Source organism: Mchenga conophoros, linkage group LG15, assembly GCF_057382185.1.
Source record: "Mchenga conophoros isolate Kocher_MC1m ecotype Shallow Benthic linkage group LG15, M_conophoros_male_GT1.1, whole genome shotgun sequence".
NCBI lineage: Eukaryota > Metazoa > Chordata > Actinopteri > Cichliformes > Cichlidae > Mchenga > Mchenga conophoros.
This window is the reverse complement of record NC_140540.1, coordinates 3007261-3033020: the sequence shown is the minus strand read 5'-3', so window position 1 is coordinate 3033020 and position 25760 is coordinate 3007261. Positions and strand designations below refer to the sequence as shown.

The following is a 25760-nucleotide window of genomic DNA, read 5'->3' as shown; positions in this document are numbered from 1 at the left end:
GAAAATAAGACCCGAGCATTATGGCTGTTTTTAGTGATGATGTCAGAGAAGTAGGACCTCCTTGCATTCCTCAGTTGTAAATTATAATTGTGAAGTTTCTCTTTATAGATGTCATAATGAACCTGGAGGTTTGTTTTTCTCCATCTGCGCTCAGCTTTCCTACACTCTCTTTTTTCATTTTTCACCAGTGTGGAGTTTCTCCATGGAGACTTTTTCCTTCCTGAGATAACCTTCACCTTAATGGGAGCAATAGTGTCCATTACATTTAACATGTTAGCATTGAAGCTATTGACGAGCTCATTGACTGACCCTCTGGGCAGGTCAGGTGTTAATGGGAAGACCTGGTTAAAAATTGCACTACTGTGTTCAGTTATACACCGTTTTGTGATCACTGTTGTTGATATATTTGTGTGGGCTGAGATTTTACTTTCAAAGAAAACACAGTAATGATCAGACAGGCCCACATCAGACACAGTAACCTTTGAAATGCTCAGGCCTTTGGAGATCAGTAGGTCAAGAGTGTGTCCTCTATTATGTGTGGCCTCTGTTACATGCTGAGTCAGCCCAAAGTTGCCCAGAGTGTTACTCAGGTCTTTAGTCCCTTTGTCCTGAGGGTTGTCCACATGAATGTTAAAATCCCCAGCAATAATTACACAGTCAAAATCAACACAGATCACAGACAGCAGTTCACTGAGGCCATTAAAAAAGTCTGTGCAGTATTTGGGAGGCCTGTAAACATTAAGAAACACAACTTTGGATGGGGCCTTCAGCTGTAAAGCCACATATTCAAAAGACTGAAAACTTCCAGGAGATAGCTGCTTACATTGAAATGATTCATTAAATAAGACAGCAACCCCTCCTCCTCTCCTGCTCGCCCTGACCTCACTGATAAAACTGTAGTTAGGAGGGGTCGTCTCGATGAGAACAGCTCCACTGTTACTTTGGTCCAACCAAGTTTCAGTTAAAAACATAAAATCAAGGCTGTGCTCAGTGATTAAATCATTAATTAAAAATGTTTTCCCAGCTAAAGATCTAACGTTTAATAAAGCCAACTTAAGTGTTTTAGAGGTATTACTTGTCCCCTCGTGTTTGGGAGCAGTCTGTGGCACACAAGGTATGTTTACTATATTTAAAGATCTTTTAGAGTGCAGCTCTCTGTGTTTTGACCAGGCCACAAGTCTCCTGTCACCTAAAAGTACAGAAATTTTAAAACCTTCTAGTAAACAGGGTCCCAGCTTCTCCTGGGAAAGGTCACCACTGCCATAATCCTCACAGCCCTCACAGCCCGGACCCTTCACATATCACATATCAGACTGCGGAGACAGGGCATGAAGAGGAACTAAGGGGGGCGAGGCTGGGCAATGTGACTTCGATTGCTCTGTTGAGGGTGGGGCTCGATGGCAAACCTTTGGCCGCTCTGGTGGGGGGTTTATGGGGGACAAAAAGGGATTGGGACGGGGGGTAGATCTGAGCCCAGCATTGACCCGCTCCATCATCTCCTCAGTGAATTTCAGGTGTGGGGAGGAGGGAGAAAGGGAGGGGGAGGAGGGTGATGGCCTGTCAGGGGTTTGGGGGACTGGGGAAGGTCGTGGTCCCTTGTCCTGGTCGTTGGTATTGTTGAGAGAGTTGGAGGCAAATAGGGACCCCTCTTCTTGCCTTCGATGTCTCTCCTTTCTGAGGCTCTTCCTCAGATGCCTTAGATGTCTTTCCTTTCTGAGGCTCTTCCCGGGTGGGGGCAAATGGAGCTCCTCCTCAAGGTTTCTGCTGGGCTTTGTCTGTTCTTGGAGTACTGTTTGTTCCTCTTTATGAGATAACTCCTCGTTTATCTCAGCCTTGGCACCAAGCACGGATGGATGACGTATGGAATAAAACAAGTTGGAGGTGAACAGTTTCACCCCTGACTTGTTAAAATTAAATCCATTTGCTTTAAACAGATGCCTGCGTTCCCAAAAAATATTAAAGTTGTTGATAAAATGCACTGAGTGGTCAGCACATGCTGATATAAGCCATTTATTCAGTGTAAACAACCTGCTGAATCTCTCGTCTCCTCCTCTGACCGGCGGTACAGGTCCACTGATGAATACAGCTGCATTCAGAGAGTTTACAGTGTTTAATAATCCAGTAAAGTCCCGTTTCAGAACCTCCGACTGTTGTTTGGACACATCGTTTGACCCTGTATGCAGAACAATGTTTGTCACAGTTGGATATTCATCTGCAATTTGAAGAATTCTCTCCTTCAGGTTGTTGACCATATCGTTAGGAAAGCAGAGGACTTTAGTGTTCTTACCGCACATCCTTTGTACATCCTTTACGGCAGAGTCACCCACAATCAGAGTTTCAGGCCTAGCCTTTAGCTTTCCCTGTGGTCTTTTGCTATTCAGCAGATTTTCAGACCTTACTTCGCTACTTTTAGATGGATGGTTGTCCGATATAGATCCAGGGTCCTTTGATAGTGGAGCAAATCTGTTCTGCAGTTTCACATTCAGTTGTTTTGGAGGTTTGTTGTTATTCTTCCTATTCACGGTTGTCCAGTCCTGTTTCCTCCCGTATACAGGGGTAGAAGAGCTTCTCTGTCTCGTAGGAAGTGAAAGCCAGTCGGTTTCAGAGAATTCAGCTCGCTGTGCCCTGCCTGTGGTACGTCCTCCCCCTTCCAGGAGACATGATTTATGTCTTGGTTTTGCACCAAGACAGTCCAAGGGGGGATTATCACTTGAGGATTTATAATAATGCACAGAGTCTACTTTCTTGGTCATGTTATCTGTGCTCCTTAGCTGTGTACTAGCTTGCTCATCGCCATTGTTTTGAATCAAAGGCAAGGTTGTTTCATTTCCACACAGTCCATTTACCTCCACGTTTACTTCTAAGCGATGAATTTTTGTCTCCAGTACTGCAATCTTCTGCAGGAGGCTGTGGTAGTCATCTGTGGAGAGGGAAGGCATCTTGTTGCTAGTTAGCCTAGCGGTTAGCCCCTTTCCAGGCTATTGAGGCTGCTCGGTGCCCAGACGCTGTAATCAGGCTTCAGCTGTGTCTAGGCCACAGACACACGGAGCGCTGAGGATAAGGTAACTATAAAAATGTTGCTGTTTCTGTTAAGAACACTTTAGTCCTAATGATCTATGAGTGTCCAGAAGCTATCGCAGGTAAGCTCATAAGGAAAAAAGGGAAAAAATCAGCATAAAAATCAATAAAATCAATAAAAGAAGCAAAGCATTAAAGAGCAAAGAGATGAAGCGTCCACACTCACAAAACTAAGCAAAAAAACCACTAAAACCAGGGGGATGGAAACCAGGAGGGAAACACAGCTAGTGCTAATCACACACACAGAAACTGAACACACTATACACAAGACAAGGAACTATCCAAATAAAATTGGAAACAGGAAACAAAAACAGAAACGCAGACTAGACACCAGAGCTGTGGAAGAGCAGACATGAAAACTTAACTAGACGTGGAACACAGGAGGAGGCACAGTAACAAATCTGGGAACAAGAAATCACTAAATACAGGAGAACGTAGGGAGCTAGAACTACAAGAGACTAAACCATGGAAAACACTAAATCGAAGAATATACAAAACCCAGAAAAACACAAACACTGGGTCCCAGACTCAGTACCATGACATCATGAGATTTTGATCCACCTTGAAGTGCAATCTGGAATGCATCTGACTGGCAATAGCTTCTGTAGATAGAAAAACACACAGTGGAACACCATCAGTCATTGATTGGCCTCCCCAGTGCCCAGACCTGCATATTACTGACGCAGTGTGGGATCATGCTGACAGAGAACAGAACAAAAGGCTGAAATGTCCAAAGAAGAGCTTTGAATGCCTGGAGAACTACTTAAAGACGTGACATAAAAGCTTGGCTAAGAGCATTCAGACTGTGTTGAAGAATAAAGTTGGTCATACCAAATATTGACTTTCAGGCTTTTACACAGTTTCTGCCTTAAACACTGTTTTTCCACGTATGTTTGTGCATCTTTCAATAAATCGTTACACCTTTTGTCCTTGCAAAATAAAAAGAAATGAGGAGTTTCTAAAGTGTTTTTCGGCAGTACTATATGAGCGATCGTTGAGTGTCCACAGGTGCAGACAGTGACCTGCTCTGTAACCTTTTCCCAGGAGACGAGTAGTTTTGTCAGATTTGAGGGTTTTTTTCTTTGATTTTTTTTCGTTCAGCCTTCTTTTCTGTTATTTGGTGACACAAATAGAGTTTCCCTGAAGAGCTTGTTAAAGTCTGTGATCAGTGCAATTTTGGCTGCCAAACATAAGTTTGCACCTCCACTTACTCAGCCCACATCTTTAGCACGGGGTGGTGTGCTGCGCTATTTCTATCTTTCACAATTTTGCTGAGTGCATCTCTACTTTGTTAAAGCTCAAGTACAAAATTACAAAAAGAAATCTGTCATTTTCAGCTCTGTCCTCACCTTGATGAATGAAAAAAATGACTGTCAGTCTCTTTGAAAGGTTCTGGAAAGAACTATAGACTAAAGGTAATAGATGTTACTTGGGTTCAAGAACTGTAGCTGAAGCAAGCAGTGTTTTTATTTGTCAGCCAGTAGAACATGGCAGATCACTTAGACTGTAAAATACGAGGCCTGCTTTGAAAAACACCACCAAGAAACATGTCAGAGTGGATACCCCAGCATTTTTCTAGCACAAGTCGATTTAATGATATTTTATTTGTCAGTAATCGCCTTTTCCCCCCTTCAGGCATCATTTCAGTAAACAGCCGTCGGACCCCTTTCACAGCCAGCGGGGAAAATGAGATCCTGGACCTGGAGGGGGACCTTTATCTGGGCGGTCTGCCTGACAGCCGAATGGGCTTGGTGCTCCCGACTGAGCTCTGGACAGCTATGCTCAACTACGGCTATGTGGGCTGTGTTCGGGATCTGTTCATCGATGGCCGCAGCAAGGACATCCGGCAGATAGCTCAGTCGCAGAACATGACCGGCATCAAGTCTTCGTGTAGTAAGGTGACGGGGAAACAGTGTGACAGCAACCCCTGCAAGAACAACGGGGTCTGTAAGGAGGGCTGGAACCGCTTCATTTGTGACTGTACCGGGACCGGCTTTTGGGATAGTACCTGCGAGAGAGGTGAGAGTCCTTTCCAGCCACTTTCTGCGTACTGTTTGTCTTGCGTCTTATGGTGATGATTTTAAAATCTTACTGCCTTTGGCAGAGGGTTTATCGGTCTGAGAGTACAAGACCTTTAATGCGGCTCACTCAGCTCTCCTTTTATATTCTAAAAACCATTTCTTCAGTGAGCTTATGGAGCGGTGTTTTGCTGCTTTTAGACAGTATATTGTGCATCTTACAAGGTGCAGTGGTTGACAGTGAAGTAGCTTTGCAGAGTTCAAGTATCTTTTCTGTCTGTTTTTCTAAATATGGTTGAAAAGTGGTGCCGGTGTAGCTGCTGCTTACTAACTATAGATTTTCTAAGGGTGTGGACAGCGCTCTGTTACAACAGAAGTGTGACTTGGCACACTTGGTTCACATTATTTATGGAAGGATTTGCTGAAAGATTTAATAGGAGGGTTTTCAAGCATTTTCTTTCCTGGGAAAGATTCTAGAGAGAAATTGAACTTTTCCCAGTTGGTGAAATGGGCTCTCCTTGTCTGAGTTTTAAGAGCTTGGCCACATAAAGGTTTTATGAGATGGAAAGAATAGGGACACTCCAAGCTGTGGGAGAGTATATTATTGGACTATTGTTCAGATTGCTCTTGACTCTTTCACTATTTTACAAAGATTTTCAGGATTCAGTGGAGAGATTTAAGTACTTTCCCAAGAACTCGAGGCCCGTAAAGAATCGTACGTGTATGACGGATAATGAGCATCTAGAGAGTAGGTGCTTAAAGCCAGCATTAGGTGTGAGTGTAGCATGTGGGACAGTATTGACTGATTAACGCATTCAAAGGGGGGAAATCAAAATGTACCCAATGTAGATGTAGGTCTGTTTTGTAGTCATTGGTTTGGAAAATGCATTCAGGTGGAGACAGAAATTTGTTCCCTTTTTTGTTGCTGATACTGCATGTTTACAAAAAAGAAATCATAAAGTAGCTCAGAGTTAGAAAAGACAGATCAATATTCAATAATGTACTATCATAAATAATTTTTCTGCAAAAGTAAATTTTGCATTGCAGTAATGTGGAGAATGTTGAAATGTGAAAGAGGTGAAATTCCAGTGGGAGCTGGCTCACGAGTTAACCTTGTGCTAGTCCGACTGCTGCGCCTGGCGTAGTGTGGACGTCCGTCATGTTTTATTTGCACAAAAAAAGGGGAAAAGAAAAAGCCAGATGTGTGAAGCCAGCTGTGCCTGGCTAAAAACCACTCAGTCAGTGAACTTCTGTCACCTTAAACCTTCGGGAAGAAAACTTATCACTCGTCTTTGTCCTGCTCTGCTCCTTCCCGCACATCAGTTTCATAATTGTCATATCTCTGCATTCATGCAGACCGTTTGCCATTGTTTGACAACTCAGCAGGTCTGCCTGAGAATAAAGCTTTACACTGTTCAGCAGTGGATTGTTTTGGGGGGTTAAATAGTGAGGCTTGAGGTGTAATGACATGGTGATGTTCCTGATGCTGTTATGACTGAGTGAATGCATCATCTTTATGTGTTATGCTGCTAGAATTTGAGATAATGTTGGACTGCAACACACACAGCAGCTGAAACAGGTATTTTTCATGGCCACTCCATAATGGTTTGTTTCCTGATCCTGGTGAGAACGATGTCACTTCACCAAATTCCAAAACAGTTGAAATGATGCAGTCTGTTTTGGCTGTGGAGCTTTTTTCCTTGAGGGTATCATTTGGATTTTCATGGCTTGGGTTTGGAGACTAAAGTTTTTTGTTGTTTTTGAAAGATAAGCATTAACTGTTGATGACTGTTTGTCCGTTGAGTGCATCAGGCAGTGCTGTTTGTTGCAGGCAGCTACCACATAATAGGATGTCAGGATATCTTGGCCTTTAGTGCTCCAGTTTTTTAATTAGCAGGCAACTAAGAGTACCACTCCAACTTCACACTTGCCAACAGCAAATATCATGAAAAAACAAACAAACAAGCAAATAACTGTACAGCTGCATATACAATGATCTCCGACATACACACAGTGTTGTATAAGCAGCCCACTCACTGCATTAACCTTAACAAGCTAAAGTTATTGTGATAAGTAATGAAAACATCTCAGGTTATGAACATTTTACGCCATACTGTTAATTTAATGTTTGCATCTGAAACTCACACTGCTCTTGTAAATGCAGAATTCATCACCGGCTTTGAGGTGCACTGATGGTGAGCGTTCAGATTCCCGTTTTTTAATTCTGGTCCATACTGTTTGCTTTCTGCCTTTTTGTTGTCTATAGCCTGTCGATATCCATCCTCCTCAAACACAAAATATCTCAATACCCAACTCTTAGTCATACGCTGCATAAAAACATGGATGGATCTGTTTCTGAAAGGCAGTGCATGAAAAGCCTTAAAGCTGCGTCTTCAGACTCCTGCAATACAGCGTGATGATCATTTAGTAAATTATGGTGAACAGATAATTGAACAGTGTCGTTCTTGGTCATATTCACCCACTTCAGGACTTCACAAACCAGCACGGTTAAAGAGTCCTGTATATCTTTATGTCTTTCCTTTTTCTTTCACTGACCTGCTGCTGGATATTGTACTACACAAAAACAGTTTACTTGCGATTCCTCCAGCCTTCTCTTAAGAACTCAGTCTTTCTTCAGATGTAGAGAAAATTTCAACCCAAAAACTAATTATATCAAATCGGTGTCTTAATTGTAAAAACATGGACAGAGCTGCCTCGACATCCTTCCCACACAGTGTGTTGTCCTTGTGGTCTGGCCTGAACCATGTCAGCCAGAGCTCCTGTTAGTGCAGAGGCACCACAGCTCGATACTGTAGCCCTCTCAGTTTGCGGCTCACTTTCTCATATTGAGTGAGGCTAGCCACCCCGCAGAGGAGTCTCATCTCGGGCTGCTGGTATCAGTGATCTAATTCATTCAGTCGCTAACCAAAGCCCGCGACCACAGGTAAAGGGCCGTAAGGAAGGCTGAGCAATAAATTGAAAGCTTTGATTTGTAGCTGTCAAAGTGAAGACAGATCTCAGTGTTACTCCCTAAAGGTGAATTATTGCATTTAGGTCCTCTGCAGTGCTCACTGTTTGTTTTGAATAGGAACTCCTTTGATTTGAGCTCCTTGTTCTTTTTAGGTTTCGTGGCTTCATACTCGTGTTTGACCTTTAGCTGCAGGCTAAACATGGGAGGTCACAGTCACATTAAAGCCTCTTCATTACATCAGTGGTAAAAAAAAAAGAATCATTTCTCAAGGCGTGGATGTTAGCAGACGGTCTACTACTGCATATTCTCACACTGAAGAAAAGAATACATCTGCCTGTTTAGAAAACAGTAGCCCTTGATTTAAGTGATCCTTTGATTTGAAATGTTGGGCTTGAAACGGCATGAGGTATTTTCTTTTTCTCAAAATGAATGCGCGACACTTTAGACTGAATGGGATTATATTAGTCATGCTGGTAGAGGAATTTATTTTCCTTCTCCTCCATGCTTTTAAGCAGACCCTGGAGCTCCCCGGTGACAATATCAAACAACCACTGAGATGTATTTGCACATGGCGCTCGCTATTGATCTCAAGCACGCTATACAGTACAGCGGAGAAGTGCGCGTGTGTGATGAGACAAAGGGTGAAATGATAAAGATCAGCACTCTCCCAGGGAGTGTAACCAGGCTTATGCATTTACATCACAATGTTTGGCCTTTGCTGGTGACTTTTCCATCTAATGTAAATAAGCTTGTCTTTTGTTTGTTGGAATCAGCCTCAGACTTTTGTTTTGTGATATTTTAGTCAAATAGATTTCAACTCCTGAAGTCAGAGACTTCTCACACCAGCAAAGTCAGAGTTGGGTAAATCAATAAAGTATGTACACAGGTTTCTCAGATAATGACTGTCGTAATGCACCGGTGGTGGGAAGCACAGTCAGTTTACTCCAGCCAGGCAGCTGAACAGATTCATGTGTATTTGGGTATGTGACGATAAGAAGGGCAACGTTTATTCATCGCCTCCGTGTGGTCTCAACAGAAGAAGCCACTTTCTTCCACTTTTTTCCCTCTGGTTCTGTATTAACATCTGAAATGCGACGGATTGTTTTAGATAAGATCCAGTTTTGAATGCAGCTTGTTGACGTGCTAGAAACACTTTGAGATTAGCTTCAGTCCCATTTGCCACAAGTGTTGAAACGTCTTAACTGCAGCTCTCCTGTTAAAAAAATAAGGTGCACCGACTCACAATCAAAGAAAAGTTACTTTAATCACTACTGACCAACAGTACTGCACAGTGATGGTCAGAAACAACCAGCAAAATGGAGTAGTACAGGAGCAAGTTCAAGACACAAGCAAAGCCAAAAACAGAAGGATTAATCAAATTAGAGAGTAGCACACAAGCAGGGGAAACAGGCCATTTATATATTGAAGCCAATGGGAAATAAGAAACAGGGGCGGAACAGGTCACAGGTGAACGTAATCAGGATAATCAGACTGCCTGTCAAAAATGGGAAACGACCTAACAGACACATCGCTAAACACAAAGACAAGACAACTCGCTCTAAACATGAAGAAGGGAGAGAGGAACGCTGAAAGATGAGGGTGCAAAAACAGAAGGAAGAAGCACAGAGGGAACGAAACATGCCAGAAATAACAAACTCGGTGCAGGAACTGAAGCTAAATTAAGACTAAGAATTGGAAAAAAGAATTAGGGGAGTAAACCATCCAGCACTCCATAAAAACTAGAAACTACAGCTCAGCATGTTAGTTGAAAAAACATGAATTAACCTCCTAAGACCCGAACTCTTCCACTGCATGCATTTTTAATTTCTCTTTGATATTTGGGCTGATTGGGTCCCGATGAATGTAAAAACAAAGAATTACCAGATTTTGTTTTTTACCTAATTTTTGTTTCTAAGAACATTTGAGCCACATATGAGGATATTCGGTAGAACAGTAGCAGTATAATGTCCTCGTAAGTGGATATCAGGCCCTTGTAGAGCAAAATTGAGTATTTTGGTCTAAATAACCCAAAATGTGATGTCCACATATGTAGATGCCAGGTCCTAGGGGGTTAAAAACAAATAATGGAAACTGGATCCAAATATAAGAACGAAGCCTTTAAACAGGAAACCCAAACTGCAGTATATAGCTAACAATGCAAAACTCCACAGAACCCCAGGACCGTGACAGATTTTGTTTTACTGATTAACTAATTCTTTGTGGAAGTATTCTGCAGCACCACGGGTGGAAGTGGAAAACCTCCTCCTTATGTACCACTGATGGTTTTTAGCAGAGGAAAACCCAGGTCCCATGAAAGTAGTTTCAGCCCATTTTTCGCTGATTATATTTTTGGATCTCAAATAATGGAATCATCAGAAATGAAAGTCTCACGATGATTTCATCACAGTTGTATTGAATGGAGCACATCGCTCCGTGTAATTCCTTCTCCTCCACCGGGAGCTAAAAAGCAGGCAATTTTCTTGCTCTGTTTACTAGAACGAAAATGCAACCTGACAGATATTTTAGACTCTTTGAGGAGATCAAAGATCGTACCAGGCGACATTAACAGACAACAGCACTGCTGTCTGCTTGCTGCTTTCTACCTAGTATCAGTGCCGGGTTTAGTATACAGATGATTTCTGCCTTTTATCTGTTTTTTTGTTTCCGTTTTCCTATCATATTTGTTCCCTTTCTTGTTTCTCTCTTGATGTTCTTCCTTCTCTTTTACCTTCCGCATTTCCCATTTTATCACTTCCCTCTCTCTTCACCCCCACATATACTCCCACCTTTTGGCAAATCTGCTTTAACCTCGCCCATGAGACATGACAGCGCCTGTGATCAGAGGCTTGCCGTGGTATGGCACAAACAGATGTAGTGTCAGCATGGTAGCTAGAGTGTGTGTGTGTGTGTGTGTGTGTGTGTGTGTGTGTGTGTGTGTGTGAATATGATGAATAAAAAGCTTTAAGTCTCATCATTTACAGTTTCTTGTGACCATATGTTTCTGTGTCTTCACACTGTATATATTTGCATCCATTATTATGATTAACTCCAGTAGGCCTGTGTGAATGCATGTTTGTATATGCCAGCCAAGCAGCGCCAAAGCCGAACAGTATGCAGGTGTAGTAACAGGGCCGTAGCCCTGATAGGCCCCATCATATGGGCTGTGACCAGGAGCTTGCCCCTGCCAGCAACTGTCTTCCTGTGATCTAAATTCAAATGGGGCCGCTTGGCTTGGTGCAGCCTCTATAGACACGCATGGCAAACAGAAAAAAGAGAGTCTTGCTTCGGGCTAGGCAAGCTGACGATCCTGGCCGATCTTAATTTGGCATCAAGGAGCACTGTCCAAACTTTCCTACTGAACTGAGAGAAAGTGTGACTGGTTGTGACAAAATTAGGACAGCGTTCACCGGATGCTCTGGAGGTGTAGCTTCCTCTTATAGGTAGAAGACAGAAACCACTTTTAACCACAGGGCACGTTCCACAGGTCATGAGTTAACCTGTGTCCAAACAATCACTGCCCAGCTGGGGCTGCAGACTGCAGTCACTCTCAGACAGACTGGTGAAGGTCTGCAAATACTGTTATCTAATTTATAAATGCAGACAGATTGCCAACACATTGCAATCAATCTGATTCACTCTGTGCCAAACACATCGCGTCTGTTAAGCATCTCTTTTGAGGCAACTTGAATCAAGTGGTTGTATTCTGGTTACATTCACATATAAAAATCGTTTTGAACTTTGAACTGCAGCAACTACATCACTGTTTGTGGAGGAAATTGGTGAGGTTCAGGCTGGACTCTAAATGTAAGTAGTTAATGTGAATGCTCTGTGTGTGTAGATTAGCAGACAGCTTGATAAACCAAGAGGGGTTTGAAGACTGCGTGTCCTCAAAGACACGGTCCCCGTCTTCAGAGTAATCAGTTCAAACGCAATGAGACCGCTAGTTCATTGCAGATAGTCACAATAATTTTGCTTGTGCCACGGTCTCCAGTCACTCTTTTCCCTAGTGTGACTTGTAGCCTTAAGTTTATTTAAATCTTTAGAAAATCAGCCTCAAAAGACTCTCATGTAATCTTTTAACCAGATCCTACACCGCTGATCCTGCTTTAAATACAGGCATAGTAAAATGGTTCACCCTTAGAATAAGAAGAAATTCTTCTTCTTTTTTTAAACTTTGTTAGACTACTTTTATTCATCTGCGGTGCCAGCTTTAATCATTTGCCAAACCATGAAAAAGTTATTTTTGTAACTTAGCTCTTGCTGCGTGGGAAATGTCTAATTGGGTTGAATCGGGCGTGCAGGTTTAGTTTGGTGTAGTGCTTTAAAACTGATGCTGAGAAATGATTTTCTTCTCGCCTGCAGTCAGATCCACAGAAAGCAAAGAGGAAAAAGGAAATCATTACCCTCCTGTAATAATAATGTTTCAAGGTGGGCTTTGTCCTCTTTCCCGTCTTTGGGAGACAGCTCGAGGCTTTATTTCTTTTTGATTGTTACATTCCATTACATGAAAAGGTTACCCAAATGTTATTCCCCATAAGGAAAACTCTAGCACAACAGATTATTCAGGTCGTATTTGAGTCTAACTTGTAAGAGGTGACATTAATTCAAGACTACAGGGAGGTATATTTGATGTCATCCTCTGAGTCTGCCGAGCGAAGGAGAATGCCATCTTAGGCTTTGTTTCAGCAAGCTAGTCAGTCATCCAAACAGTCAGTCGGTAAGTGGAGGTTTTGTGTTTGAGTGTGGGTCTGTTTGTGTGGGTGTGGGAGGGGAGCTTTTAGGGAGCCGGGGCGCTGCTGACAGTTGTGTGTTGCAGAGTGCTGTGCAGCTGATAAAGTAGCCCAGTTAATCAGGTAAATAGGCCTGTAATGAAGTGTGTTTGTCTGATGGTGTGCCAGCCAAGCGCCAAGTGATCCCACCGAGACTCTCCGCTTTCTGTCTTTCTGCTGCATTTACACACACACACACACGCGCCGCACACGAATACACAGCGAACGCCAGTTGGAAGCGCACACATACACTCACACAAACACACATCAATCCACTGGAGACAGATTGGATTGTGTCTAATGCATATTGCATTTTCCCTGACAAGATGCCACCGCCCACGTACAGTAAGTGCTTGTGTTTTCCCAACTGTCAGTACAGAAGAGTAGCGATGGCTCCAGGCCCAAGCTGATGGCTGGAAGTGTGTCCACCGCAGATCAGTCAATACATCACTCAGCACAGCACGAGCTTCCTCTTTCCTAATGTTTTCACCGGAGGCGAAAAACATAATTTGCATGTTGTTTAATTATTTGAATTTAATACTCTTTAACTTGTAGGCACGCTGAAGGAGTTGTCCTCAGTTGGTCCTCATGCTGCCATTTAGGGAAGTTTTTTTTTTTTTGTCATTACATTACTGCCTAAACTTAATGACAGCAATCACACCGGTTCTCAGAAAGACCGAAGCACCAGAACACACAGGCTGTGCAATTACCTGCTCACTTTCCTCGCTGTTCATTCATAGTGGCAGTGAAATAATGGGTTGCCACACGGCTTTTACAGTTTAATCACAGGTTATAATTGCAGAATGTCAACCGGGTGACATTGATGGTTGCCACCTTTCAGTATGAAATTCTGCAACCTGGCAGTGATGTTATGTTCTTTTACCTTTTAGGTTATGCGCAAAGGCTAAAAATGTTCTGTGTTGTGCTCAAGATTTGCACAGATTCAAGTAGATTTACTTTTCTAAACTATTGCCGCTGCTTCCATAACTTTGAGGTCACACAGCGAATAGCCAATCAAAAACATGTATAAAATAAACACTCATTTCCATCTAAGGAAGGAAAAGGGTGGAGGGGAGGCAGCAGAAAAAAAGTTTTCAATCAGCCAATCAGCATACAGCCCTGTTTGGGGGTTACAAAGTATCAAAATGTTGCAGTAAAAGAAAATTAGCAGACAGCTGCAGTTCTCACTGATGCCCACTAATAATAATCAAACTGATGCAGCAATACCCCCTTTTTTTTCTCTTGCAACACTATTGACATCATCAAAGTTAATTTTTAATGTCAACTTTTTGGAATGTCAGAATCAGGATGAGAGACGTTGCGTGTTCGGTAAAAAGAGGCCAGTGAGGGTGATGGTGGCAGATCTTCACGCACATTCATCGTGAATAGTTTACTCTAAATCGATTGTTTTCTATTGTGTCTTTCACAGTGTTGTCTGTTTCTAAGATGATACAGAGACGTCACGGGAATATACGGTTCCAAACAGGCCGCGATCTCCTGCTGCATCATCTCTGCACTCAGAAAAAAAATCTTTCCCAAAGCCATTTGTATTCAGATGAGCTCGGTTCTCAGCTATGCTAAATGCCGCTTCCACTGGTGTTAGAGTGGCATAATTTAAATGCTTGTCTAAACGCCTTTTCCACCCACAGAGGGAGGGGGAAAAAATCTATCTGAAAGTCTCTTTAATCCTCGAGCCCTATAATAGACCTTGCATAATTGCCAGACTGCCTTTGTGTGAATAATTTCTTGAGGTCAGGTACCAATTACTGCCACATACGATTTTGATTCCATATGTCAAACCTAGCCTATGCACACTGTGTTTATACAGTACAACAAATCCAAGCAGACAGAAAGAGAAATCACTGCACCATTATGGATATGCTATACAGATATGAGGCCTTGTTCTGCCATATTAATCTGCGTCTTCTGCATATTTTTAAAGCTCTGATCTTTTTTTTGACACCTACCAGCATATTTAAATATGTGTTCCCATCAAAGCCTCGGGACGAAATATAAATTTAAAGCGTACCCTTAATTTTTACCCTACAACATGCAGGTACAGTAGTGCCATGTTTTCAAATTTTCCGTAATTAGAAGTGATTGAGTGCTACTTTTATATTTAAAGTGGCAGCAGAGACGTGTTTAAACTCCAAAACGTTTCAAACTAATGGACGGAGAAACAGCTCGCTGTTTCAAACAGAAGTTAACAGCATGTCTGTAACTTTTTATCATAGATGGAAAAAAAACTTCTTATTTTGTATTAATTGAAGGGAAGTACTAGTAAATATTTGAAGTGCCTCCTGAGCGTTTTACAAAAGTGTTTTTACATGCCTGCCATTATAAATGCATTCAGTGCTTTTTAAAGGTTTCTCTATTATTTGTTTTTTTCTTTACCTTTTATCAGTAAAACACATTGAGTTTTGTATGGTTTCTCCTGAAAACCGTCCTCTAAATTTTTCTTTTTTTACTCGACATTTCTTTCTTCTCCAATTTTTCAAGTTGCTGCCATGAACCTAAAGTAAAATGGCCGACATCAAAATAGATATGACATGTGTGGATTTTGACCTGAAGAGTCTGTAAATCTTCAGTCGGATAAAGCACTGGGGAGGGCGGTGCCTTTATTGTTGCAGAACGGGGGGAAATTAGTGAATCTCCAAGGTCACGTTTCTGAATGGCAGCGTGCGTCGATGCTCGCAATAGAAAGCTTCGGCCCAATGCTGGACGATTTGGTTTGAATAAAAGAACATCTCTTCAAGGTCGATAACTGTGCAGCTGTCTGAGTACGCACTAAACAGTGACTCACCTTTTCAGCAGTTTTTTTTAGTTTAGCTGTCGGCATTTGGAGGAAACCATTATCGCATAGTGAGATAGAATGAGATGTACAACTAGGAGCCTTCGAGATACCTTTCCAGTGTAAGAAAGTAGATATCCACCCAAACACAGAAGGATAAGGAAGTCTTTAGAAGTAAGAGGAGGGATTCATGATTAAGGGTTCTGCAATGCCCTCAGTTATGTCACTTGAAGTGAAAATAATTTAAGTTCTCTTCTATCTTTTGAAAGAAGAGATGTTAAAAAAAGGTCCAATCCCATTCTCTTCTGTTCTACTGGTACCTCCTGTCATCTTGTTTGTTCTCGTGCCTTTCCCTGCTGCCCCTACTTCTCATCATAAATGGGTGATGAGCACCTTTGCTAGGACATTTATCTCAGCAGAGAGAGAGAAAATGACACTTGAAGGTCTGCCCTGACTAACTGGCCAGCTCATAGAAGAAGGGTAAAAAAAGGAGGATGGCAGTAAATACATAAACAGATAAAAACGAGAAGAGGATGAGGCTAAAAATACAAAACAGGCGGAATATGTTGGAAACACTGGCAAATTAAGAATGGTGGTAGACTAGTGCCGTGCAAATCTGCAAATTGCGGTAGACGTCCGACACAAAGTATATACAGAGCCGGTATTGCTGATACATACCGATGGATTTAACCTATAAAGGCAGCTTTTTTAGCAGAGAGCACTGTGTCGTCATTTTTCAGATGAGTCATCATTAGTTTGCTAGTTCCGAACACATTTTAACGACCACTAAATCACTGTGATTGTTACTTTCCACAATAATTAGTGAACAAGAGCCGCATAAGTTGAGGCTTGAGTGTGAAATTCATGGCTTTCAGGGTTTTTATCGTTAACTCGGTTTCCTTGGGTCTTTTCCCGTGTGTTGTGAATAAATCTTCTTTTTTTTGATACCAGTGCCGATTTTATTCTGTTGTATTTATCCGCGACACCTTAAAGGCCGGTGCGTGAAAATATTGTCAGACATAAACCGGTCTGTGGCACAACTTGGGGACCGCTGCTGTCGGCTACCCAAATAGCTCCTCAAATAAATGTGATAGTCAACACAGAAGGCTCAAACACTTTTTAGTGGCGCATGTTTGAGATCTGTTTTCTCATTTCCAAATAAAGTATTTAACACAACTCAGTGTATTTAACACATAGATAGAAATGCAATATCGATCTCATTGCTTTAGTATCGATACCGTCGATATTGGGGCCCGCCCACCCCTGTCCCGTACCTATGATGTGGGAATTACTGTTTCTGTGCAGATGATTAAATTTTTTAATGATAGGACATGCTTTTTTCATTTCAAATAGATGACTAGACTTAAAAGACCCAGTCGGACTGTTTCCTTATTTATTTTTTAATTTTAGTATTTTTTTGCCTGAAAGGGCATCATCTGATGTTTTGTTTCACGTAAAGCAGTAAAGGCTCGCTGGTCGTGGATGTGGTAATTGATTCGCATCATTTAGCACACAATGTCTCTGTGGCGCACTGCAGGTGGTACATTTGGAGCAACATTAGCAGCTGCACCTGCAGTTCACTTTGGAGCAGCAATAACGCTATATGTCTCTGTCTATTATTTACCAGCCAGACAATGCTACCTCATATTTTATTTATTCATCATGTCTGTATGCTGTGAGATAAATCACCTGTCTCCTTCTCTTGACACAGGAGATATATATGTGTGTATATATATATATATAATTTATTTTTATTTATTTATTTTTTTTCCTCTGGCATGTAACTAACAAGGAGATGGCAGGACTGATATCCTCGAATATATGTACGTATATATACTTAGGTGTCAATATACCAAGATGTCAGCAGTCGCCAAAACACCAGAAAGTGTTTGACTAAGTTTAGAATAGACGTGTCGAGGTGACACACAGCTTGAAATTTTTAGTGCATGCTGAGCTTTTGAAAACGCAGAGGCACGTCAACACGCACAGATCTGATCCTTCCTGTGTGTTGCGTCTTTAAAAAAAAATCACTGGCTTTGACAGGATTTCTCAAAAGCCAAAGTCAAAGTGAAGCACTTAAAGCTCCTTTGGTTGGTAAATAAAAAAGAGAGAGATGACCTGACGGGTATGTGAGTGAATGTGCTGTCCTGAATTACACGACTGCAATTTGCCTCTTTTCATTTAGCTTTCTCGTCTAGCTTATGGAATGTTAGCTGCGCCTATACATATCTAAGCCTAACTGTTTGGCAGCCTAGGGAAGCATGCTAAATTAATCCTTTTTTTCATTTGAAGCTGAAACATTTTGTGCTGGGTGCAGAAAAACCCTGGTCCTGCATTTTTTCTTCTTTCTTTTTTCCCCACCAGCGACGACTCTCATTCACTCTCCCCATCTGAGATTTGTTCCATTTGTCTTTTAACACTTATCTTATTTGCTCTTGTTGAATAATTGTTAATTGAGCAGAATAATGGGTTTGGTATCTTCTGCACTATCAAGCAAGTCTTGTTTTGTTTTTTGGTTTTTTACCCAAATTTAGTGGTTCAAACTGCATCAGGTGAGGTATTTTTTTCCCATCGAAAGAAAAAGGCTCCACCCTAAATCATGAGCCTTTTATTTTCTCCTTTTCCGTCTGCGGAAAAGTCGATAGAAGAGATCGACGCCCATGTAGATTGAATTTTAATTCTTGTGGTTGCCAGCTGTTGTAGTTTCCCTGAACACATGCGGAAGAAATGGAATAAAACGTCTTCTCCTTTCTTCTCCCGCTGAGGAGATTTGAGTTGCCTGCCATTAAAGATTGTGCTTCCTGCCTCCGGTGCCAGAGGACAGGCTCGTGGCGAGCTGACAGTCGGCCTCCTGTGCTGGAACACTACGCCAGCGGTGCCAGACTCATCAGCTGATCTGCACAAAATCTTACAGTGCAAGAAAATGGATAGGAATTAGAAAAAGGCTGACGTAGTCGTAGATAGAGGGAGAGGGAAGTACAAACTGTTGACTGAATCACTGAAAATGCCAGAGAGGCAGTGGTAGAGAGCCAGAGATTTGTTTGACAATGTTTACCCGGGAGAAGAACAGATCCTCGTGCACTTTAAAACGATCTGTTCGTTTCAGTTTTTCACTGCTTGGAACGTTATGCCGTTGCTCCCTAATCCCCATTTGTAATTAAATGTGTGCTTAGGAAGTGTGCTGGGTTATGTAAACTCAGGCTCTCATTGTGGCACTATGCAGAGCGGGAACGATGGGAGCGCGTCGCATCCATCTTCACCGTACTTTCTGCATCGTGTGACTCGTTTCATTTGCCTTTGCCTCTATATATATTAATTTTTTTCTTTCACTTCAAGACACAGTCACGGGCAACTTCCCCTCTTCCCTTCGTGTGGTTTTCCTGTCCACTCCCCACATATACAGAGATAGAACAAGAGCTAGAGCGAGAGAGGGAGGACACACAGAGGAAATCAAGCCTTCAGTGTTCGGCCATCTGAGAAATTGACAAGTCTCCAAACCTCTCGGCAGCAGGGAGGATGGTTTCCAGAGGGACTTTTTTCTGGATGAAGTAAAAATAAAAAAGGGGGGAAAATAAGATTGTACACTGTACTCCTTTGCTGGAGATAATACTTTATCCTCTTAAAGTCTTCGTAGTAATTGAGAATACATAATTTAGCATTTTCTAACAGTACTTTCGTGCAGCACGATATTCAAGGACCGATTCTCACGTTTAATGATTCTGTTATTCGAACAGAGACTCGATTTGTTTCCTCATGCTGCTGTACTTTCATCTCAGTTTGCTGTTTCTTTTTGCCTTTTTTTTGTTTCGGTAATCTCTTCTCTTTGTTTATGTTCCCAGCCTGCTCATCCCCTAACAAATCAAATGAGAAGCTGGTGTCAGCAGCAGCTGGCTGCCTTTGACTTTGCTGCCCCCCAATGGCCTGATCCTGGTCTAGTTCACTGCTTTTGTGTACATGCAGGTGTGCTCACGACACATTTGCTGCTCAGACTCGAAGACTTTCTTTGTAGCGATGAGGGAAAGAATAGTGCAACGTGTTTTGAATGTTTGTGATGCGACGTTTTTCACAACCAAGAGTGCAGTGGTGGAGAATCACACAAGTGCATGGGGGGATTTCTTCCTCCAGAGTCCAATAAAGGGAGCTGCTGTACATTTAATTTGCAAACTCAGTGGTTTGAACACAAAGCAGGAGGTACAGCTCCAGAGTACCAGATGTGAGATTTGTTAGATTTACAGCAGTACAAGGTTTTTTCATTTGTTGAACATGTTGCTGGAGTTGCTGGAAATAAATCAGATAAAATTCTCTCGGCACTAGAGTATGAGCCAGACTTTCAAGGAAGCACAGTGAAAAACCACACTGTTCCCCACACGCCATCTAATTTACATATATCTAAGAATTTTACTAGTTGGGCTCTGACTAATAATTCATTTTCTTGATCAATTAATTAATCAGCCATTTATATTGGCTTGTAAAATGCTCCTTTTAATTTCCAAAGCACGACAGCTGTGCAAGGCTCCAAGATGTTAACTTGACAATATGAAAATCTGTGAAAAGCAGGAAATAATCTCAGTAGCACGTCAGCAGAGAAGAATAAAGTGGTAAAGGGACTGCTTCTTAAAGAGTACTCTTTTCAGTGATTTCTAACATTCACACTCTGTATCAGAGATTAACTTCAGCTTAGCATCTTGCCCAACGATATTTGGTATGCAGACGGGAGCGGCCAGGGATCAAACCACCAACCTTTGTTTGTAGATGACCCGCTCGACCTCCTGAGCTACAGCCACTAAAAAACCCAGTGAGGCTCGATTTCCCGACCCCGGGTTTACAGGACCAGTTCTCTCCCTTTATCAGCATTCAGAGAATATTGGTCAATTACGTATCAATTGGCCAATATTAGGTATTTGCCACTACCTGATATTGACTGGCCGATTGTGATTATTTATAACCACTGATTAATGACAATTTAAACATGTAAAAAGTAGAAAGGAAACAGGAAAAACACCCTAAGACAGGGGTCCCCAATCCCAGTCCACGAGGGCCAGTGTCCCTGCAGGTTTTAGATGTGTCCGTGATCCATCACAGCTGATTTAAATGGATAAATTACCTTCTCAACATGTCTTGAAGTTCTTCAGAGGCCTGGTAAAGAACTGTGTTGACCCAGGGTGAGATCTAAAACCTGCAGGGACACCGGTCCTCGCGGACTGGGATTGGGGACCCCTGCCCTAAAATCATGTTATGAGGGTTGATGTCATGCAGTTTGTCCACCAGAGGGCACTGGTGGACACTGGCTATTCTCTGTCAGAATTTATAAACACCAAAAAATGAAAATTAAAGTAAAGAAGAAACGGGAGAAACATGGTTCCAATGTGTTGTTTGTTGATGTTGCATAATTCGTCCACCAGGGGGAAGGCTGCAAGTTTTGTTTTGTAAACGCATGAACAGAACAACCAGCTGATCCAAGCGCAGTCAAACCAAGGCAAAGCAAAAACAAGTAATCCACAACTTATAGTAATGACTCATAAATAGCTACATTTAATAAATGTTGGGGAAATCTGTTTGCTCCTGTTTGTGTCGTGCCCGAAAGAAGAAAAATATAGTGGATCTATCCGATTTTTCAATCACCAAAAACTGGTATCGGTCTTCAAAATCCTTTATCAGTCAGGCTCGGGTTGCTTCAAAGTGGCCCTCCATGTATTAGCTTCACACACTCATTCGCTCCACCACACTCCCTTTGGGTTAATCTTAGGAACTCGTAAAATTTATCTTTTTCTTTATCCCACACACCCAAACACACCATAGCTAAGCACATTTACTGATGTGTCTTTGTCCTCTCTTGCCAGATGCAGTGACAGAACGCACAGTCGAGTTGGGGAAACTCAACAAGGGCAAAACAATAAATCAGACTTACTTTATCAAGAAATTCTCCTTGCAGAGGATCACAGGGGCTACTAGGATCTGCAGAAAACACAATTCTGTGGCTTTTTTAAGTTTCTAGTGAGATTATAGTTGTGAGGAATGGCCATTCAGCCTGTTCTGATAAATACGTTTTGTTCTATTGCACTTTTCAATTCATTACCTGTGTCCATGTCTGTCCCCAAATTATCATTATTTGTGTTGATATGTGGCGTGTTCCTTCAGACTGACCTCCTTGGTGGCGTATGGGCTGCACTGACAGCAGTCTGTGGATGGGTTAATGTAAAGTTTCATGTAAGGTATTCAGACTTTGCAAACTTTGTTTATGTGCGTATACTGTATGAGACCCAGCGTGTGCCCATGTGTGTCGCTATACCAACTAAGCAGGAGTTTTACTCCCATAAATCACTGTGTACTGTCATTAATCATAACTTCAACATCCTTTAGGTCAAATGTAGCCGCTTGGCTTTGAATAATCCATCTTACAGTGGCATAAGCTACCACAGAGACTGTTGCAACTGAGTGCTGTTCCACGACTTATATCACCGGTGGATTTAAGCCAACAACACCGCAGGAATGATTTAGCCTCTTTTCTGTCCTAAAATACAGCACGGAATAAATAGTACAATATGATGTCCTTTATAAAATTATACTTGAAATTAAATGTGTAGCAGCTTGTTTCAGATACCAGTGTTATCTGTCACATGTTGATAAAGCTCCACGGATTTACCTCATCCCCATGTAAAGCCTATTCAATATGTCTGATGCACAAAAGCGCTTACTGTTTCATATTGGCGCTACATTAACCCCTGTGATTTTTTTTGTTGTTGATATTCTGATAGATTCATCTTGGCCTGCTTAGGTTGAGCATGACAGGATATTTAATAATCCCTGCACTGACCTCATCCTGAGTTTTGCTGCCTGAGGGGTGGAGGGGTGTCATTCTTCAGAGTGTTTGCTGTGGACGTCTTCTCAAATCTGGGTTGAGATTCAGCATTGTTGTGCACGTCTTTAGGGTTTTTCTGCAAAAAAACCAAATCAAAAATGGAAAAGAAATGATAAAAAAAGCCTCTGTTGTGAACCACAGACTGCAGTTATTTGTTAAGTCCTCCATTATTTGACTTGTTTTTTTCATTGTTCCACCATCAATATTTTAACAGTGGATCAAACGGGTGTTTGTAATTCGAGACGGGTCTCTTTCAGGGAAAAATAAAAGAATTCTCTCTGGAACAGGTAAGTGAACAGGTAATTAAAAACAGGAACAACCACAAAATGATCAAAGATTAAAATAAATTTGATCATAAAAAGGAAAACTTGTAACATGTGGGTCTTTTTTCCTTTTAATTTTAGAGCACTGAAATTACAACATTTATGAATAAACAGTGCTGGCTTTTACATCAGCCTTGGGCTTCATGATTGATGTTTACATTTATTTTTAAACCTGATTCTGGGAGCACAATCACTTTCTAGTCCTACAGTTACCAACTAGTTAGTAATAAATGTCCAATTTCTAACCAAGAAATAGTCTTTTTCTCAATTAGGAAGTGGTGAAGATCAAAAAATAAATAAAAAAATAAAACTGAATGCTAATGTCAAAAGAGTATTCGGTTAGCATTAGCCACAAATTTGGCTAATACTATTAAAAGCTTTGACTAGCAAACCAATTACATAAATCTGGCTAACAGCAAACCAAACTTTGATAATAGTACAGAAATTATTAAAGAAAAAACTCTTACAATTTTTTCCATTTAAACAAAGGCATTTTTTCCCCTTTATCCGCTACATCGCAACATTATAACATCACACCAATGATTGGTCAGCTGTAATATTGATCTGGGACCAACATTGTTATGATAATGGAGGAACAACGCCAACACGGGTATATCTGATACAGCGTCTATATGACAGGTACTGCCCCCTGGTGGCCATTAAAAAGAGTGTAGGTTTAAATTCCTCTGTTTTGGCTTTAATGTTCAGGTCTTGAAGCTTCAAGTCTTCTAAGCTGAACTAAAGTGTAACATGTGAATTATTTTTCTTTCATAACGGTATTCCTTTATTTAGTAGAAGGCGGAGTTTTCTTATAAAGTAACACAGTGAAACACAATGCATCTAAATTTTGACATTAAAACAAACACTAATTGTAACTATTGTAAGTAATCAGTGACATTTAGATCAGCACACTTATAAAATCCCTCAGTGATATTTCCAAGGTCATTTGGTCTTTAAGGGAAGCCAAGTATCATGTAGTAAAACATTCAAACAGGAACGACAGGATTGAAGTCACTTTGTTGGATACACTTTGTGACTTAATGTAAGGACACACTAAGAGCTTCATACTTGATCAGCCTAATGAATGCACAGTATTTCAATTATTTAAAGTGCTTTGTTCTTTTCTTTTGCAGAGATTATTCAGCTAGAGCATCCTTTAAAAGTCTAGTCTTGTCTGTTGGGATATTTTTGATGGTTCTGGTTATAGCGGCACTTTATGTGCGTGTGCAAATAGTGAATCACATGGCGAGGATTGCTGTGGATAATGTCCGAAGCCAAGATTCTCTACTTTCAAGTGCAGGCATTTTATGCATACATAGAGTACACAAACACTCGGCTGTGGATGTGCGCAAAACACATTGAGACACACTTAGTGCCCGTAAGATTCTTTATCAGTGTCCTTATCCTTGCTGTCAGGATGACGATATGATTTTTGAACTTTAAAGACTCTTGACAGCACGCTCTACATTGTGTGCCCGTGCACGCACGTGTGTATAAAGCAAGAGAAGGCAAGTTTATTTATATAGCACAATTCAACAACAAGGTGATTCAAAGTGCTTTACAGAGACATTAAAGAACAAAAACAAATAAAAAGCATGATTTAAAATTGATTAAAAAAACAGTAGATAAAAATCAGTAGTTAAAATGTAAGTTTTGAAATTTAAGCTTAAAAGTGTGGATTTGGTGCTTTATTCAAATGCAGCTGAGAACAGGTGAGTCTTCAACCTGGATTTAAATAAACTGAGTGTTTCAGCTGATCTGAGGCTTTCTGGGAGTTTGTTCCAGATATAAGGAGCATAAAAGCTGAATGCAGCTTCTCCGTGTCTGGTTCTGACTCTGGGAACTGATAAAAGACCGGATCCAGATGACCTGAGGGATCTGGAAGGTTCATACTGGGTCAGGAGGTCACTGATGTATTTTGGTCCTAAACCATTCAGAGCTTTATAGGCCAGCATCAGAACTTTAAAGTCTATCCTCTGACGGACAGGCAGCCAGTGTAAAGACCTCAGAGCTGGACTGATGTGGTCCACTTTTTTGGTCTTAGTGAGGACTCGAGCAGCAGAGTTCTGAATGAGCTGTAGTTGTCTGACTGATTTTTTAGGTAGACCTGTAAAGATGCTGTTACAGTAATCAAGCCTACTAAAGATGAATGCATGGACTAGTTTTTCCAGGTCCTGTTGAGACATCAGATCTTTTATCCTAGAAATATTCTTGAGGTGATAGTAAGCTGACTTTGTTATTGTCTTAATGTGTTTTTCTAAGTTTAGGTCTGCATCCATCACTACACCCAAATTTCTCGCCTGGTTTGTGGTTTTTAGATGTATAGATTGAAGTTCTCTGGTGACCTGTAATCGTTTTTCTTTGGCGCCAAAGACTATTACCTCAGTTTTGTTTTTGTTTAGCTGGAGAAAATTGTGGCACAACCAGTCATTTTGTTGTTCTTTATAATCAGTGCCAGTGGGAGCATGTAAATGTTAAACAGAGGTGGTCCCAAGATGGAACCTTGGGGAACTCCACATGTGATACTTGTCTGCTCAGATGTGAAGTTACCTATTGATACAAAGTATTTCCTGTTTTCTAAGTATGTTTTGAACCAGTTTAGTGCAGTTCCTGAGAGACCTGCCCAGTTCTCCAGTCGTTTGAGTAATAGGTTGTGGTCAACTGTATCAAATGCTGCACTGAGATCCAGTAAAACTAAGACTGACATTTTTCCACTGTATATATTCAGACATATGTAATTAAACACTTTGGTCAGAGCGGTTTCAGTGCTGTGATTCTGTCTAAAACCTGACTGGAAGGCATCATAGCAGTTATTCTGTTTTAAGAAGTAATTGAGCTGTTGAGAAACTGCTTTTTCAATGATCTTACTTAAAAATGGGAGATTTGAGATCGGCCTGTAGTTGTTCATTTGTGTCTTGTCAAGATTGTCCTTTTTCAGTATAGGTTTAATT

The 25760-nt window shown here is 41.3% G+C and overlaps 2 protein-coding genes across 12 annotated transcripts in view; one reads left to right on the top strand and one right to left on the bottom strand.

The window, feature by feature from the left end:
• nrxn3b (neurexin 3b) overlaps positions 1-25760 on the top strand; it is a 321992-nt gene that overhangs the window by 101027 nt on the left and 195205 nt on the right. For all 11 annotated transcript variants that reach the window (XM_085245861.1, XM_085245865.1, XM_085245862.1 and 8 more), the window contains one exon: positions 4714-5097. In XM_085245861.1, the coding sequence (XP_085101987.1) occupies positions 4714-5097 (384 nt within the window). The remainder of the gene's footprint in view (positions 1-4713; positions 5098-25760) is intronic.
• LOC146557491 (uncharacterized) lies at positions 607-3719 on the bottom strand. Its single transcript, XM_085245872.1, has 2 exons — positions 2288-3719; positions 607-2173 (listed from the first exon to the last, which is right to left on the bottom strand). Exons 1-2 carry the CDS (start codon positions 2937-2939, stop codon positions 1302-1304), a joined length of 1524 nt encoding a protein of 507 aa, XP_085101998.1. The 5' UTR covers positions 2940-3719; the 3' UTR covers positions 607-1301.